The 18700-nt window shown below is 41.4% G+C and overlaps 1 protein-coding gene across 4 annotated transcripts in view; it reads right to left on the reverse strand.

The window, feature by feature from the left end:
• CBFA2T2 (CBFA2/RUNX1 partner transcriptional co-repressor 2) overlaps positions 1 to 14240 on the reverse strand; it is a 142016-nt gene extending 127776 nt beyond the window's left edge. The window contains exon 1 of one of the 4 annotated variants that reach the window (XM_045444873.1): positions 14043 to 14240. In XM_045444873.1, coding sequence (XP_045300829.1) covers positions 14043 to 14076 — 34 coding nt within the window. In that variant the 5' untranslated portion in view covers positions 14077 to 14240. Of the gene's footprint in view, positions 1 to 10740; positions 10831 to 14042 lie in introns of those variants that run through there. The other 3 variants (XM_045444872.1, XM_045444876.1, XM_045444874.1) reach the window with 3 other exon arrangements.
• Between the last annotated feature and the right edge of the window lie 4460 nt (positions 14241 to 18700).

The following is an 18700-nucleotide window of genomic DNA, read 5'->3' on the forward strand; positions in this document are numbered from 1 at the left end:
AGGCAGGGGCTTCTCTTCCTAAGGAACCAATAGCAGTTGACAGTGCTCACTCCTGTAGTCACTGTTACTTGATTTTCATTCATCTAGTTCCTTCCTTCTCTTCTCTCCATACCAAACCCTCCAGAAGGGCAACTATAGCTCTCTCCTACAAACATATTTGAAAAATTGGAACACCAAAATTCCTTCTTTGAAGTTTCAAAAGCAAATCACTCAGTAGCAAATCACTCTGCCTTTAAAAAAAAAAAAAATGAATTTTCACTACCTGCCAAAACCAACAAGTCAGCATCTGCAAATTACTAGGTCCAGATGAAATTTAAGAACTATTTACCTGAAAAAAAATAAAATTAAAAATTAAAAACTATTCATCTAGAGTCAGGAAAACACTCCATTGCTGAGAATCAATCAAATATTCTCCCAAAAGGTGAACAAAAATACTGAAATTTATTTGAAACTAAGAAATTCAAGTTATTCTGAAATTTTACTAAGACAGAAGCACCAAGAAAACAATGAAACCATACAACATAAATTGTTTTTTCACCTACGTCTGGCATTAAATGATAAGTTTGTTCCTAAAAGTACACATCTCATTTCTATTACATTGAATTGCATTTTAAAAGATTGAAGAGCTACCCCAGAGTAACTTTTCAATACAATACACAACCATATACCCCCACTATACAGACGACAACAATCTGGAAACAAACAGATTTACCAACTGAACTCCACTTGGTTGGTATTTCACAGAAACATGGATTAACAATTCTGAAGCCACTTTCTGTATATTCTAAATTGGGGAATAAGTAATGTTGTAGATTGTGTGAGTCAGGTTTATTATCCCTTAGCAAGAGAAGAGACTTAAAAATACAAAAAAGAGAAAGAATAAATGAACTTTTAGGGGTGCCTGGGTGGCTCAGTTGGTTGAGCATCAACTCTTGGTTTCGGCTCAGGTCATGATCTCATGGTTCACGGGTTCGAGCCCCACATCGGGCTGTGTGCTGATGGCACGAAGCCTGCTTGGGATTCTGTCTCCCTCTCTCTCTGCCCCTCCCCTGCTCACTCTCTATCTTTCTCTCAAAAATAAATAAATAAACATTAAAAAAAAAAAAGAACAACTGAACTTTTGGTATTGGAGGCATGAGTATAAACTCATGACTTTTATTATATATAGATATAAGTAGAGACAAAGTGAGGTGGGTGTGTATATGTATATGCATATGTATGTATACGAATACATTTCCTAGCTCTGCCCATTAAAAGAATCTAGAAGCAATCCTATCACATAGCAATAAGCACACATAGCACCCAGATCTTGATTTCAAAATAATTTTCTCCATTAACAGGAATTATGAGAGAAACATCTTGGAGAAATAGCTGATTCCAAGGCTCAGGTAGAAAGAGAAGATAATAATAATAATAATAATAAATATATATTTTTAAATAATACATATATATATATATTTTTTTTTTCAAAGAAAGGAAAGAAGATAAGCCTAGATTACCTTTTTGTGCCAGAAAGTAAAGTAGTAGCCCAAGAATGTTAGAAACCTGTCCAAAGGATACAAGAACTAGCTTGAAGGGGCTCCTACTGGGATAATGTGAACACCACAATAAACAACAGATTATAACCTACTGAATAAAATAAGAATCTTTATCAATATATATAAGGAAGTATGGCTAAGAAAATGCTCTGGGGGCGCCTGGGTGGCTGTTGGTTAAGCGACTGGCTCTTTATTTCAGCTCACGTCACAATCTCAGTTTGTGGGTTCAAGCCCTGTGTCAGGCTCTGCACTGATAGTGCAGAGCCTGCAGAGCCTGCTTGGGATTCTCTCTCCTCCTCTCTCTCTCTGCCCCTCCCCCACTCACAGGGTTTGTGTGTACTTCTTTCTCTCTCAAAAAAAATAAACTTAGGGGCGCCTGGGTGGCTCAGTCGGTTAAGCGGCTGACTTCGGCTCAGGTCATGATCTCACGGTCTGTGAGTTCAAGCCCCGCGTCGGGCTCTGTGCTGACAGCTCAGAACCTGGGGCCTGTTTCAGATTCTGTGTCTCCCTCTCTCTGACCCTCCCCTGTTCATGCTGTCTCCCCGTCTCAAAAATAAATAAAAAATGTTAAAAAAATAAATAAATAAACTCGAAAAAAAAAAAAAAGAAAATACTATGTAGAATATTAAATAGTAACTGAAGAAAAACTAACAGGAATAGATAATCATGGGGGTACACAGGTGCCTCAGTCAACTGAGCAGCCAGTTTCAGCTCAGGTCATGATCTCACAGTTTGTGACATCTCAGTTTGCTGTCAGCATAGAGTCCACTTAGGAACCTCTGTCTGCCTCTCTGCACTTCCCCCACTCATGCATGCGTGTGTTCTCTCTCTCTCTCTCTCTGTCTTTCAAAAATAAACAAACATTAAAAAAAATTTTTTTAATTATTTCTTGATTTGATACGTGTATTGTAGTTATGTAAGAATGTCCTAGTTTACTGGAAATATACATTATGTTATTTGGGGTAAAGTATTATGCAATATAAATGGAATCATAATATAGAAAAGTAGTAAAACATTGACATCTGGAGAATCAGGGTGAAGAGCATATAGGAACGTTAATATTACTCTTGCACTTTTTCATAAGTTTGAAACTATGTCAAAATACGAAGTTAGAGGCGCCTGGCTGACTCAGTGGGTAGAGCATGTGGACTGTTGAACTGAGGGTTGTGAGTTCAAGCTCCATGCTGGGTATAGAGTTTTCTTAAAAATAAAATAAAATGCAGCCAGGAGGAGGTCAAACTTTCCCTCTTCGCAGACAACATGATACTCTATATGGAAAACCCAAAAGATTCCACCAAAAAACTGCTAGGATCCATGAATTCAGGAAACTTGCAGAAAATAAAATCAATGCAAAGAAATCGGTTGCATTCCTATACACCAATAATGAAGCAACAGAAAGAGAAATCAAGGAATCAATCCCACTTACAATTGCACCAAAAGCCATAAAATACCTAGGAATAAATCTAACCAAACAGGTGAAAAATCTATACACTGAAAACTATAGAAAACTTATGAAAGAAATTGAAGAAGGCACAAAAAAATGGAAAAAGATTCCATGCTCCTCGATAGGAAGAAGAAATATTGTTAAAATGTCAATACTACCCAAAGCAATCTACATATTCGATGCAATCCCTATCAAAATAACACCAGCATTCTTCAAAGAGATACAACAAACAATCCTAAAATTTATATGGAACCAGAAAAGACCCCGAATAGACAAAGCAATCTTGAAAAAGAAAACCAAAGCTGAAGGCATCACAATCCCAGACTTCAAGCTGTATTACAAAGCTGCAATCATCAAGACAGTATGGTACTGGCACAAAAACAGACACTCAGATCACTGAAAGAGAATAGGGAATCCAGAAATGGGCCCACAAACATATGGCCAACTAATCTTTGACAAAGCAAGAAAGAATAGCCAATGGAATAAAGACAGTCTTTTCAGCAAATGGTGCTGGGAAAACTGGACAGCGACATGCAGAAAAATGAACCTGGACCACTTTCTTACACCATACATAAAAATAAACTCAAAATGGATAAAAGACCTAAATGTAAGACAAGAAGCCATCAAAACCCTCAAGGAGAAAGCAGACAAAAACCTCTTTGACCTTGGCCGCAGCAACTTCTTACTCAACATGTCTCCGGAGTCAAGGGAAACCAAAGCAAAAATGAACTATTGGGACCTCCTCAAAATAAAAAGCTTCTTGGGGCACCTGGGTGGCTCAGTTGGTCAAGGGTCTGACTTCAGCTCAGGTCATGATCTTGCGGTCCGTGAGTTCGAGCCCCGCATCGGGCTCTGTGCTGACAGCTCAGATCCTGGAGCTTGTTTCCAATTTTGTGTCTCCCTCTCTCTCTGACCCTCCCCCATTCACACTCTGTCTCTCTGTCTCAAAAATAAATAAAAGTTAAAAAAAAAAAAAAAAAGCTTCTGCACAGTGAAGGAAACAATAAGCAAAACTAAAAGAAAACAGACAGAATATGAGAAGATATTTGCAAACGACATATCAGATGAAGGGTTAGTACCCAAAATCTATAAAGAACTTATCAAACTCAACACCCAAAAAACAAACGATGCAATGAAGAAATGAGCAAAAGACATGAATAGACACCTCTCCAAAGAAGACATCTAGACAGCCAACCAACACATGAAAAAATACTCAATATCACTCATCATCAGGGAAATACAAATCAAAACCACGATGAGATACCACCTCACACCTGTCAGAATGGCTAACATTAACAACTCGGGCAACAACAGATGTTGGCAAGGATGCAGAGAAACATGATCTCTTTGCACTGCTGGTGGGAATGCAAACTGGTGCAGCCACTCTGGAAAACAGTACGGAGGTTCCCAACAAAATTAAAAATAGAACTACCCTACGACCCAGCAATTGCACTACTAGGTATTTATCCCAGGGATACAGGTATGCTGTTTCCAAGCGACACATGCACCCCAATGTTTATAGCAGCACTGTCAACAATAGCCAAAGTATGGAAAAAGCCCAAATGTCCATCCATGAATGGATAAAGATGCGGTATATACATACAATGGAGTATTACTCGGCAATCAAAAAGAATGAAATCTTGCCATTTGCAACTATGTGGATGGAACTAGAGGGTATTATGCTAAGCGAAATTAGTCACTCAGAGAAAGACAAATATCCTTTGACTTCACTCATATGAGGACTTTAAGAAACAGAACAGATGAACATAAGGGAAGGGGAGCAAAAATAATATAACAGGGAGGGTGACAAAAACAGAGGAAACTCTTAAGTATGGAAAATAAACAGAGGGTTATTGGAGGGGTTGTGAGAAGGGGGAGGGGCTAAATAGGTAAGGGGCATTAAAGAATCTACTCCTGAAATCATTGTTGCACTATATGCTAACTAACTTGGATATAAATTTAAAAAATAAATTAAATAAAAATACCGGATAAATAAATAAATAAATAAATAAATAAATAAAATGGGGCATTTGGTTGGCTTAGCCAATAGAGCATACAACTCTTGATCTAGGGGTTGTGATTTCAAGCCTCATACTGGGTACAGAGATTACTTAAAAATAAAATCTCAAAAATAAATAAAATAAAATAAAATAAAATAAGACAAGACAACAACAACAATCACTTAGCCAGACCAACCCACCAAGAGAAAACTGAGGTGAAGCTTACAAAATCTGGAGCTACTGAACTCTAAGCAGTTCTAGGAGGCTAGAGAATGAATGCCTGAGGAACTAAAACATCACCTCTTCCCTTCCTGTTACCTCACCACTCAGAACTTCCCTCTCCTAAACCATCTCTACCTTTAATCTCAGCCACAAAGAGGGCTTGCTTTATGCCTGCCTTTTCCCTGCAAGATTGGCTCCACTTCTCTAGAAAGACACAAAAATCAAAGACATAATCACTTTCTCAAAATTAAGGACCAAAAAACCTAGTCATATTTTTGGTAGAGAAAAATGTCACTGGTATTTTAGATTTTATAGAGAGGGGAGGCAGAGAACAGGTAGTGATAAGGAGACTGTAAACTAGCTAAAAAATACATGGGAATTAGAGGAAACTGTATAATTAGTGTAGCTCTAGGGATTTAAGGTAAAAATGAATAAATTTCTGCTGGTGAATGTCTGTTCTCACGTGGCTTTGAAAAATTAAAAGCAGGCATGACCTCTGCAAGGAGATGGCTAAGTTAACAAAGGAATAAGAGAAACATTTGTAAGAGAGGAAAAGGTCAAAGTAGTGTGTCAAGGGAGCTGTGCTATGCCTGGTATTAACATTTCACTTGAGCTGCTGGAGAGGTCAGATTACATATTTGTCGCCATCAGCTAATTTAATTGAAAGGTCTAGCCGACTCCAAGGCTATAAATTCAGACAGAAGGATACCTAGCTCTGGGTTATTCTAAATTTTACTTTGGTTTCTGCATTTAATTATGGCAATACAAAATAGAAGGACAGAGTCAAATCTTAAGGGGACACGTTCCAAAGAAAAGGTTCACTGCATAAATCCATGAACTATATTGGATGATCCACATTTGACAGCTCCTCACAGGGCCATGCAAAATTACTATAGACATTTCTTGGGCTTTTGATGTTCACTGCCATCATCTGTTTCGCTGCTAAGACCAGGAAACATATGGGATGAATTGGTAAAGGATGCTGAGAGTTTCTGTTGCTTTTTTTTTTTTCTTTCAATCAGGATACCTCTGAACAAGACCAAGACCTAGTACAGTAGTAGTCTTTAAATCACATTCCAATTCCTAGGGCATTTTTAAATAAGAGAAGATGGTAGACAAAGAAAGTTGCTGAAGATAGACGATGGGAAATCATTTTCAGGGAACACTGGGGTCCAAGGAACACATGTTTAAAAACCTCTAGTCTAGTTGGCAAAAAGCAGAAGCCATGTGATAGTAAAAAACAGTGGATTTTGGACTCAGATCTCAATGTAAAATGAGTAAACTCAACACCAGGATTGAACTAAGTTTGAACAGTGCATCTGCTACTGATTAACTGTGTGACCTTGGGCAATTTATTTAAGTTCTCTGAGTCTTATTTCCTTATCTGTGAAACAGAGATATTGACTCCCTCCCAAGGTTGTTCCAAGAATTACATGAGATGACTTAAGTGAAAAGCACCCAGCAGAAAATTTAGCAAAGAACCCTTTTCAAAAGAAGACTTAAAAGTCAGATTCAGGGGCGCCTGAGTAGCTCAGCTAGTTATGTGCCTGACTTCCACTCAGGTCATTATCTCAAGGTTCATGGTTTCAAGCCCTGCGTCAGGCTCTGTGCTGACATCTCAGAGCCTGGAGTCTGCTTCAGATTCTGTGTCTCCCTCTCTCTCTCTCTGACACTCCCCCACTCATGCTCTGTCTCTGTCTCTCAAAAATAAATAAACGTTAAAAAAAAAAAAAAAAAGTCAGATTCAGGGGCACCTGGGTGGCTCAGTTTAGCGTCAGACTTCAGATCAGGTCATGATCTCACGGTTCGTGGGTTCAAGCCCTGCATCAGGCTCTGTGCTGACAGCTCAGAGCCTAGAGCCTGCTTCGGATTCTGTGTCTCCCTCTCTCTCTGACCCTCCCCCGCTTGCATGCGCACACGCTCGCTCTGTCTCTCAAAAATAAATAAATAAACTTAAAAAAAAAAGTCAGATTCATTCAGTCAATATATCTGCAATGGACTCATTTCACAAGTTTAATTTATGGTACCCTAGCCCCTATAATTTCAGATAGCCTCAAGGCCTTCAAGGGGCCAGAGACAGAAACCAGAGACAAAGGCAAAAAGCTACTTAACCAGCCATAATAAAACCCAGAGACAGGATCTGTCACATGTACATATACTGGCTCATATTGCACATGGGGCCAGTTAGTATAGCGACAGTGAGGCCCCTCTTCTTGGTAATCTTACCAGAGTAGAAAAAATAACCAGGGAGAGATTGTCCCTCATTATTCAAGCTTTCAGGAATTGAAGTAAATCTTTACAATTCAGTGACTGCTTTCTATAATATGAGGCTCAAAACAGTACTCTAACACTAAGGAAAGAGGATAAAACTGGCAGGTGAGAAATCTTTTTTTTACACCTCTTTCCTCCTTTTTTTTCCTTTCCTTAGCCTGGAACTTATTAGTATATTAACCCATCTTGTTCCTAGTGCTGCATTCGTTCATTGGACACTATCTTTTAAATGATCTTTTCTGCCTAAAAGCATTTTTTAATTCAAATAACTAATCATAAAGTCTAGATTTGCATGTCCCACGACAGGCTCAAGAACAAGCTTAAAGTCGATATTTGCTTACTTTTAGAATCTATTTGTATGTAGGAAAGCCAACAGGTTCCAAACCAGCACAAATGCATTCAACAGTCAAAGATGAAGACAGAAATCAAGTGAAGAAGTCCCAACTCTTCAATTAACCAAAGTCAATAACCCTCTCAAAACAACTGAAATCAAAGGATAACTTTGTCCCTAATAGGAAAACCTATACCCAATTCTAACACTAGGACTCACTGAAATTCCACACAAGGACTCACTGAAATATCAACTCTAAATTAACATCCAGATAGCAAGTAACTAAGTAAAGTTTTGTAGCAATATTATTACTCTAAACGCCTTCAGCTCACTTTGACTCTGCCATGGGATAGAGGTGAGAAATGAGGCAACAAAGGTTCTGAACATCACTCTCAAAAAGGGGAGAAACAACCAGAAAAAGTTCTGTAGTGCAGTAATATTTAGCTATCTGTAAGTACTGCTTCCCTTCCCTTATAAATGCTATATTCTCAGCCTGATGGACTCAGGGCTTGATCTCAAGACTGTGAGATCATGACCTGAGCCAAAACCAAGAGTTGGACACTTAACCAACAAAACGCCCCAGGTATCCCTTAAATGACTTTTCAAATGTAGGAACTTCACAGTGACCGAGTGTAGGAACAGGGGTTTGCTTTTCCCATTCATTGATGGTCAACACGTTTTTTTTTTAAGGTACTCTCTACATCCAAAGTGAGGCTGGAACTCACAACTCAAAAGTCACATGCTCTATCAACTGAGCTAGCCAGATACTCTGAAGGCCAACACATTTTTAAAACATTTTTTTTAATGTTTACTTATTTTTTTTTTTAAACTGTTTTTCAATTTTTTTTTTTTAACGTTTTATTTATTTTTGAGACAGGGAGAGACAGAGCATGAACAGGGGAGGGTCAGAGAGAGGGAGACACAGAATCCGAAACAGGCTCCAGGCTCTGAGCTGTCAGCACAGAGCCCGACGCGGGGCTCGAACTCACGGACCGCGAGATCATGACCTGAGCCGAAGTCGGCCGCTTAACCGACTGAGCCACCTAGGCGCCCCTGTTTACTTATTTTTGAGTGACGGAGCGTGAGCAGGGGAGGGGCAGAGAGAGAGAGAGAGGAAGACACAGAATTTGAAGCAGACTCTGAGCTGTCAGCATGGAGCCCCGATGTGGGGCTCAAACTCGCAGGTTGTGAGATCATGACCTGAACCGAAGTTGGATGCTTAACTGACTGAGCCACCCCGGCACCCCAACACATTTTTTTTTAAGTTTATTTATTTATTTTGAGAGAGAGAGAGCGAGAGAGCAGGGGAGGGGCAGAGAGAGAGAGGGAGAGTCTGAATCCCAAGCAGGCTCTACACTGTCAGCACAGAGCTCAACACGGGGCTCAAACTCACAAACCATGAAATCATGACCTGAGCTAAAGTCAGATGCTTAACCAAGTGAGCCACCCAGATGCCCACTTTTTTTTTTTTTTAAGTAATCTCTACACCAGTATGGGACCTGAACTCACAGTCCCAAGATCAAGAGTTGCAAACTCCATGGACTGAGTCAGTGAGGTGCCCCAGTTAACACATTTTTAAATAATAGTTACTTTAATGTCAACAACTTAGCCTCTGCAGTCAGAAAGATCTAGATTTTAATCTGGGCTTGGTCACTTATTAGTTCTATAATGAGTCAATTTCTTGATTTGTAAAATGAGGACATATACCTACCTAAAAGAGTGGAGGATTAAAAGGCAAAAAGTTTATGACATCTGGCCCAAAATAAACATGGACTATTAGGGATTATTATTATTATTCTTAGGCAAGAATTATCCTCATTTATAGATTAAACAAATGGAGTCTCAGAAGTTAAAAAACTTCCCAGAACTGGGCCTCAAACCCAAAGTCTGCCTCCAAATTTTGCTTTTCCATTACGGATCGACAAGGTATGATGATATGCGATCATGCACATCTTTGCCTTTTTTTGTTTTTTTGTTTACTTTTGGGAGACACAGAGTGCAAGCTGGGGAAGGGCAGAGAGAGAGGGAGACACAGAATCTGAAGTGTCTCTGAGCCATCAGCACAGAGCCCGATGCAGGGCTCAAACCCATGAACTGTGAGACCATGACCTGAGCTGAAGTTGGACACTTAACTGACTGATCCACCCAGGCCCCCTATCTCTGCCTTTTTAAATAGGCTACTAACTGAAATTTAACAGGTCTTGATTGTGTGGTCACACATTATGGTGCTTTTAATTGTATTCTTTTTTTTTTTTTTTTTCTTATCCAATAGTTTAGGCGAAAAGGACTAAATGCATCAATGTGGCATAGTACTTAAGGACCACAGGAGAGGATGAGACCCTGTCTCTCATTGTCAGTATGCTTACCTGGGATAGCCTCCCATCTCTCCATCTGATTTGTGGCTTTTTAAATCTGCTTGTGAAGGGGCATCTGGCTGGCTCAACTGGAAGAGCATGCAAATGCTTGATCCTGGGGTCCTCAGTCTGAGCCCCAGGTTGGGTATAGAGATTACTTAAACACATAAATAAACTTTAAAATCTGCTTATGAGCTGGGCTCAGACAGGTATCTTTGTTTAGAGAATGTGCAGAATACGAGTGAGCTCTAAGTGAAAGTCTGAGGTGTTATGCTATTAACTAGGTATACAAGTTTTAATCATAGTCATGGTCCCAGCAAGAAAGATAACACACTCCAGAGTAAGGAGGGTTTAATAACAGGACCAAATAGGTAATAATCACAAGGAATAGCTGTAGTATCCTGGGACTAGTGAGAGCACTTCTAAGCCTGAGGAATAAAGAAAATTAAAACTTCACAAATCCAAAGGAGTGAGTCGCAGAAAGAACCCTCCTTTCGAGGAATAGCAATCTTCAATCAAGGAATAGCCAGCCAGAGGCAACACCCATAGGAAGGGAGAAAGGAAATTAAAATTCCCTAACCTTAGATGAGAAGGAAGCTCTTGATGTAGTTCGCATAAGTCAGCCTTCCAGGGCAGAGAAAAGGCAACAGATGGAAAGTAGGACCTAGAAGAGCAAATGGAAGGTACCTAATTCAACCTCCAGGAAGTCTTTCAGGTAAACTTTCCCATCTCTTCTTTCATGCTAATGGACAAATGCCAGATAAGGAAAGGGTTACTGAACACGACAATTCTCACCCCTTTTGAATTAGGTAAGGCACAGGGCCTGTCTACCATATTTGTAATCAAGTTTGTTCACTAGCAAGTGTGGTCATTTACCATTCTACTTGTAATTTCACAATTCTTTGAAAGTCCAATAATTTACAGACCTTTCTCCAGCCGTAGGGACTTTCCACTTACCTTGTTAGGCAAAATAAGATCACAAAAATGCAGGAGCTTACATTTAGGAGTTTATATTCTTAGATAACTAAGAAGGCAGAATGAGGTCAAGTGTCACCAGAGAGAAAAGAGCTGCGGTATTGTGGAAAGTTCTGGAATGGGCTTCCTTGCCATCTGGCCCCTGCCAGAACAAGTCCAGCCAGAACTCACTGTTATCCTATCAACAAGGTACACAAAAGCTTCAATCAGGTTCCCTGCAGGTCCAGATCTGGAGAACAACTCACCAAGCACACAAGAGGTCCACCCCTCCTCCTCCTGAAAAAAAGCCCCTCTTTTTCTTAGGCTGGTCCAAATGTTAACTCCTTATCTGAAACTTACTTGGACCCTCAAAGAACCATTAGTTATGCCAACCCTGTATTCTCAAAAGACTTTGCTTTGAGCACTATCATTATCCACGTACAGGTGCAGGGCCCCTACTAGCCTGTGAGATCCTAAGTCTTCTTTATACCCTCAGGCACAAACTGCACACAGAACACTATGTCAAGCACAGTATGAGTACTCCCATATATTATCATATGCATACCACATACATATTACTGATCATCACAAAACTGTAAATGTGGCAGGGGCTCTCATCAACTCAGTTTTACAGATGAGGAAAATAAAGCGCGCAAAAAGGTTAAATAACGTGCCCAAAGTCTCAAAGCTAATAGGATTTTGGACCCCAAGATTTCAACCTCAGCACAACTCCAGAACTGAATTTCAACCAACCTCGGAGGTTAAGAAGAAGGTCCTACCACAAGACCAAAGGTCCCCACCCCTAAGATACCCAGTTATTATTCACCAACATGTGAAAAAACAATAATTGGAACTTCTACTCACATTTTAGATCATCCTTTTGCAAAAAAGGTCTATTTTTGCATGTTATAAAATGTACCTAACATAGACTACAGTTAGTTAGCAATGTAATTGTAACTTAAAACATTCACATGTATGTGCATACTCAACCCTATCTACTAATACAAAGAACATGGAGAAACATTTAAGGCCAATGCTCTAGACTACTCCCCCGCCCCCCTCCAAGGACTCAGAGCTCCTACATTCTCTGCCCGGCACTTCCGTTAAAAACATTAGCCAATCAAGCCTATAGGTAAGCTCCTAGAGGCAAGAGTCTGCTTTTATTCATCTTTGTAAGCCCTACACCAGCACAGGGCCTGGAGCTTAGCAGATGGTCAATGCTGAATCTAACTGTATCACGGGAACCTCACAGAAAAAATCCTCTCAATATTTTAATTCAGTTTACTATATGCTTCCAGATTAAAAGAAAGTGTGTATTAAGTATGCTAAGAATATAATATAGAATTGTCTTAGGAACACTAAAATAAACAAACATATAAAACTTTGTTACATAATAGAACTAAAATTGTACTTTGGGGACATATTTTAAACTAAAAATTGCATGAAAGAGATTTGGACATAAAACATTTAAGTTCAGATTAAAACTCCCTTCATTTCACAGAGATGGTGCATCTTAGACCTAAAGGGTCAGCTCTGCCTCTCTTTTGTTATAAGCTCCAAGAAGAACAGATCAAACTACGAAAAGCAGCGATTTTGGGCTTGATTATGAAGAGGCATTGCTGGATGCATCTACTTTGCATTTCTTCAATCCAGTATCTAAGGAGTGTCAAAGAAGAGAGGCTGTGTAAAGTCTCCCTTTTTTGTGAAGGACGTGGGCTCTGGGGCTAGATCACAGGGTTCCTTCTGTTCCTCAGTTTCATCCTCTGCAAAATGGTCATATTGAAATTCTTAACTCTTATTTACACTGTCACCAGGATTAAATGAAGAGAAAACATGCAAAATGGATTTATTGCTTTCCTCATTTACCTGTCTTCCCCTTCCCCAAACTAACTTAAAGACTGAGTTTGGTCCATCTAGTTTGTTGTCATATTCCCATGGCTGAGAATGGCACTTTTTACTTAATAGATGATTTAAGAAACACTGAATGAATAGAATGCAAAATGCCTGCTGCTGAAAAAATGTTGACTATCACTGCTATTGTAACGAGAAACAATTAAAATTTTATTGTTGTTATTAAGAGACACCAGGATCTCAAAATTCTAGGAGGAACACTAGATAAATGCTGGAATGGAGAAATGGAGGTAAGAAAAACAACTGGATCATAAAGCAGGACTAACCTAAGACAAAAATCGTAAAACAAATACACAACTAGAGCCCAATTTCGGGCTTTTCCGAGTGAGGTTCACCCTGGATGAGATTTATCAGCGATTACAGTAATAACAGCTTTCACGCTTGTGTATGTCCCAGTCTGTGCCAAGCATTCTACTGGCCTCACAAACCCAAGAACCGTGGCGGAGGGGATGGGGGTGGGGATGTGGAAATGCTCTCTACACCCCCATTTTGCAGAATGGAACTGAGGTTAGGAAAGACCCAAGGTCACATCCCCTGAGCCGGGGAGCCAGGATGTGAACCCAGGCAGTCTGATCCCCGAGCCTGCACTCAACAGGCCCCCTCAAAGAGGCCATCCTCGCCTCCCCCCCCACCCGCCGCACACCCCTCGAAATTGGGCGTGTGGAATACTCCCCCAGAAACAACACTCAGTGGCCTCAGCACCGGGAGGACAAAACAATCCTTGTCCGCGAGTAAGTCCGATGGACGCCGGCCCGGCCTGGGCTCCGAGGCCGCGGTCCCCACAGCTTCATTCGCATCGCGAGCTCCGAGCCCTCCGGGCCGCGCAGGAAGCGCCCGGGCGGCCTCGAGAACCCGGGAAGGCCCGGCCCGCCGCGTGACCTTGGATCCACCGCCCTGCTTCGGGCCTCAGTTTCCCCAATCTGGCCTGGAGCCGGGGGCCTCTCGGGAGCTGGCGCCTGTGGAGCAGCAGGCCCCTCACACGCCCCCCTCAGCCTCCCGCCTTCCCGCCCTGCTTACGCTGGAAGGCGGCCGCTCCAGGGACGCCCACCATCGCCGCACGCCTCCGCCGTGCGCCTCCCGCCTCCACCCGCGGCCCGGGTCCCTCGGAGGCGCCGCCGCGAGACCTGGAGCAGCAAAGCTCGCCAGCCCCAGCTCCGCCGCTGCCGCTGCCGCCAACGCTGCCGTTAGGCCGCGCGCCGCCCCGCCCCCCTGGTTGGCTCCGCCCCGCCCCCCGGGCACGCCCCCGCCGCGCGCCCGCCCGACCAACGCACACGGAAGCCCGGCCCCAAGACCCGCTCCAGCTAAGCCCCGCCCCTTCCGCGCGAACCTACCGCCCTATCCCGGCGCATCCAGCTTCTCAAGCCCGCCTCCCCTGTGTCACGCGCGCCTGTCACGCGCAAGGCCCACTCGTCTGGCACTGGGCTTCCGGCTGTGGCCTGGGCGGCGACCCAGGCCGGGAGGTGGAGGCAAGGGCCTAGGGGGTGGAGCTTAGGGGGGAGGGGACAGCGCCACACCTGAGTTCTCCAGGTTAAGGCCTTGTCGCCCTGAACAAGTCATGGGGTAAGTCACTTACCCCCTTTTGGCCTACTCTGTTATAAATGTCTAAAATGTCATCACAATATTAATAACCGTTAGCTATAATAACCGTTGTATTACTTCATCATCTTCAGGTGCTACTTTTATACACTCATCCAGTCAATCCTCACAATGAGGGAGAGAGGTATTATTTTCCCTTTTCTATATATGCAGAAAGGGCTTTTCCACCGACCAACTTGCCCACGGGTTACTGTTAACATAAAGCAGAGATGGGGTTGGATCCTCAAAACTTTGACTTCAGACCCAATTCTTTGAGCTGCCTCCCAAAGAATCAAAAACAGGAATTAAAATTAAAATATTAAAAATTCCAAATTCCTCCATGTACAAAGACACCATAAGTAAAGTTTGGTTTCTTTTACAAGCAAAAGACTGGGATAAAATATTTGCAACATATTCAACAACGAATCAATATTCAGAATAAAGAACTATAAAACATTAAGAAGAAAAAGATAATTCAATAGAAAAATGGTTAGGATGCCTAGATGTCTCAGTCAGTAGAGCATGCAACTCTTGATGTCAGGGTTATGAGTTTGAGCCCCACGTTGGGCATAGAGATTACTTAAAAATAAAGAAAAATGAACAAAGAGGATGAATAGACAATACACAGAAAAGAAAATGTGAATGGCTAATAAACATTAAAATTGATGTTCAGGGACACCTGGGTGGCTCCGTGGGTTAAGTATCCAAATCTTGGTTTTGGCTCAGGTCATGGTCTCATGGTTTCCAGAGCTCGAGCCCCACATTAGGCTCTGTTCTGACAGCACAGAGCCTGCTTAGGATTCTCTCTCTCCCTCTCTCTCTCTCTGCCCTTCCCCCACTCATGCTGTCTCTCTCTCAAAAATGAACTTTAAAAAAAAAAGTTGTGTAAAAAAAAAAATAGATGTTCAACCTCTCTTATAGTCAGGAAAACAATGAGTTGCCCTATTTCATGCATTAGAGTTGGAAATTCCATTTGTGGGTCCCCATCCCAAAGAAACACTTGCTTATGTGCACAAAAAGATGCATAGGAAGGAAGTTTATATCAGAATTATTTATAAGAACAAAAATAAAAATTGGCTTGAGTGTCCTACATGGAGAATTAGTGAAATAAACTGTAGAAAATAATGTGCAACATGTAAAAAGTAGGTCTGCTTGTGGTAATAAGAAAGGGTTTCCAACACATATTGTGAACTGGAAAAGCAAATTGGAGTTCCATGAATTTATTCTTTTGCTTTACTCCAAGTTTGGGATAATTGGATAATTTTCAACACCTATATATTATATTTACTCTAAAATGGTGTTAAATCGAAGAGCCCACATACCAGAGCCTGGATATACATCATGGCTCCACATTTACCATCTATACAACCTCAGACAAGTCATTTCATCTTTCTGAGCCTCAGCAAGTGGCTCATGATAGCTTACAAGATTGTTGCATGAAAAACACAGTGCCTGGTACATTTTTTAAATGTTGCAATTATTATTATATGCACTTTTTAAAAAATTTCTCTTCCTACCCACTGTCTCACCCCCACCCCACTCCCAGTCTCTATCCTTCATGTTTTGAGGTTGCTAGTATATAGTAGGTGCTCAAAAAAATTCCATTATTGGGGTACTTGGCTGGTTCATTTGGCAGAGCATGTGACTCTTAATCTCGTGGTCATAAATTCAAGCCCCACGTTGGATGTGGAAACTACTTTTAAAAAGATTTTTTGAGGGAGGCAGAGAGAGAGGGAGAGAATCCCAAGCAAGGTCTACACTGTCAGCGCAGAGCCCAATGTGGGGCTTGAACTCAAGAACCATGAGATTATGACCTGAGCTGAAATCAGGAGTACAACGCTTAACCGACTGAGCCATCCAGGCACCCCCCTCGCGCCCCCCAAAAATTTTTTTTAACTCCATTACCATTTGAATCCTGCTGTATAATGCCTTGCCTTCACTTAGCACTTGGCTATCTGGGATATAATGACTGTGCAACATTTTAAATATTTTTATGACACAGACATTTAAGAAATGTTTGCTGAATTAAGTCTGGGAGGAAGCAAGGAAGAAGGGAAGATAATTAACTGCCCAAGATCATATACTATAAATTGGTTGCCCAGAGAGGCTGCACAAAGAATGTTTTGCCACCATGTTCAGCCCAACAAGCATGAATTCATTTGTCAAACATTTAGTGAGAAATTAGTCCCTAATTCAGTGCTTCTCAAAATCATTTGAAGCAAAAAACTGATTTAGAAACCCATGATCAGGAAGATTCCAGGCCTGGAACAGTAAGTGGGCTGCCCTCTAGAGGTGGAGGAAAAGAACAATGCCTTCTACTTCCAGAAGACTCCCTTGTCCTGCCTTGCCTAGCCAGACCTGGCTTACTTCTGTGACCACATCTCCATCACCCTCATGCTGACCAGACAGGCCTATTGAGACCCAGTGTATACCAGAACTCTGAGCCTCAACTGTGGGAACCATGTTCCTCCTTCCACACAACCACCCCCCACTTCACTCCTACATACTCTTGAGGTATCCGCTCATCTGGTACTCCCTCAGAGAAGCCCCCTCTAACCCTCCAGACTTGTCAGAACTCCTTATATCCACTCCTACAATACCATGCACCTCTTCTCCATGGCATATAACCTATTATTTTCTCCATTTCTGAATTATTATACATCATTCTCTGTAGACCACGAGAACTGTAAAAACTTTGCTTTTTTCACCATTGTATCTCCAGTGTCTGGGACAGAGTTGGAACTCCATAAGTATCTGTTAAATAAATAAGGGAAATATTAAAGTAGAGATAGACACAAGGGGCCGTGAGACTGCAAATAACAGTCTTTCTAGTCTCCCCTTTGATCCCTCCCATCACGTACTGTTGGGGGTCATAGAAGTATATTCAAGAAAGGAAAGAATTAATTTATTCATTGAAAAATATTTATCAAGTACCTATCTTGTGCTAAGCCTTGTGCTAGGATAAAGTAATCAATAAGGTACTGCTGCTACCCACATGCAGCTTAGTCTATGGAAACAGACAAGTGGAAGTATAACTTAATGTCAAAAACAGAGTAAGGGAGAGAGAGATGGTTCAAGAAGTATGAGGATTATCATTTTATAGTGGTAGGCAGGAAAGTAGCTCTGAAATGATACATTAAATGAGACCATAGTGAAATGAAGTATCAGATCATAAGAATATCTGAGCGATTGTGTTCTAGGTAGGGAGGACAGCAAATGCAAAGGCCCTGAGTAGGAAATAAACTTCCCGGACGTAAGGCACAAAGTGGTCAATATGATTGAAGCTGTGTGGATGAGAGGAATAGTGGGAAATGAGTCCAGGAGCGGAGGCAGAACCAGATATTGCAGGGCTTTGGCACCCACGGAAAAGCATGTGAATTTCATTGTAAGACCAGCAGGACATTTTGCAGGGTTTGGAGCAGGTTAGTGGCCTAACCTGATGACATTTTGAAAATATGCTTCTACCTCCTGTGGGGAGAATAGATTATAGGGTTAGAAGGCTGAGGGTTAAGATGTCCAGTGGTGGGGCACCTGGCTGGTTCACTTGGTAGAGCATGGGACTCTTGATCTCAGGGTCGTGAGTCTAAACCCCACGTTGGGTGTAGAGCTTATTTTTAAAAAGGGTGGGGGGCAGGGGGCGGGCAGGGTGGCTCTGTCAGTTGAGCATCTGACATTTGATTTTGGCTCAGGTCATGATCTCACTGTTCCTGGGTTTGAGCCCTGCGTCAGCTCTGCTCTAATAACGCAGAGGCTGCTTGGGACTCCCTCTCCTCTTTCTCTGCCCCTCCTCCTCCTCTCTCTGTTTCTCTTTCAAAATAAATAAATAGACAACAACAACAACAAACCTGGAAAGAGAAAGCAAATTAAACCCAGAGCAAGCTGATGATAAGAAATAATAATGATAAAAGCAGAACTCAACTGAAGTGAGAAAAGAATAAAAATCAATGAAACCAAAATTTCTAGTTCTTTGAAAAGATTAATAAAGTCGATAAACCTTTAACAAGACTAACAAATATATCAATTTGTTATATATATATATATATATATATATATATATATATATATAAAACAATGTAACATCAATTTTAAAAATGATGGAA

This window comes from Leopardus geoffroyi, chromosome A3, assembly GCF_018350155.1.
Source record: "Leopardus geoffroyi isolate Oge1 chromosome A3, O.geoffroyi_Oge1_pat1.0, whole genome shotgun sequence".
Lineage (NCBI taxonomy): Eukaryota > Metazoa > Chordata > Mammalia > Carnivora > Felidae > Leopardus > Leopardus geoffroyi.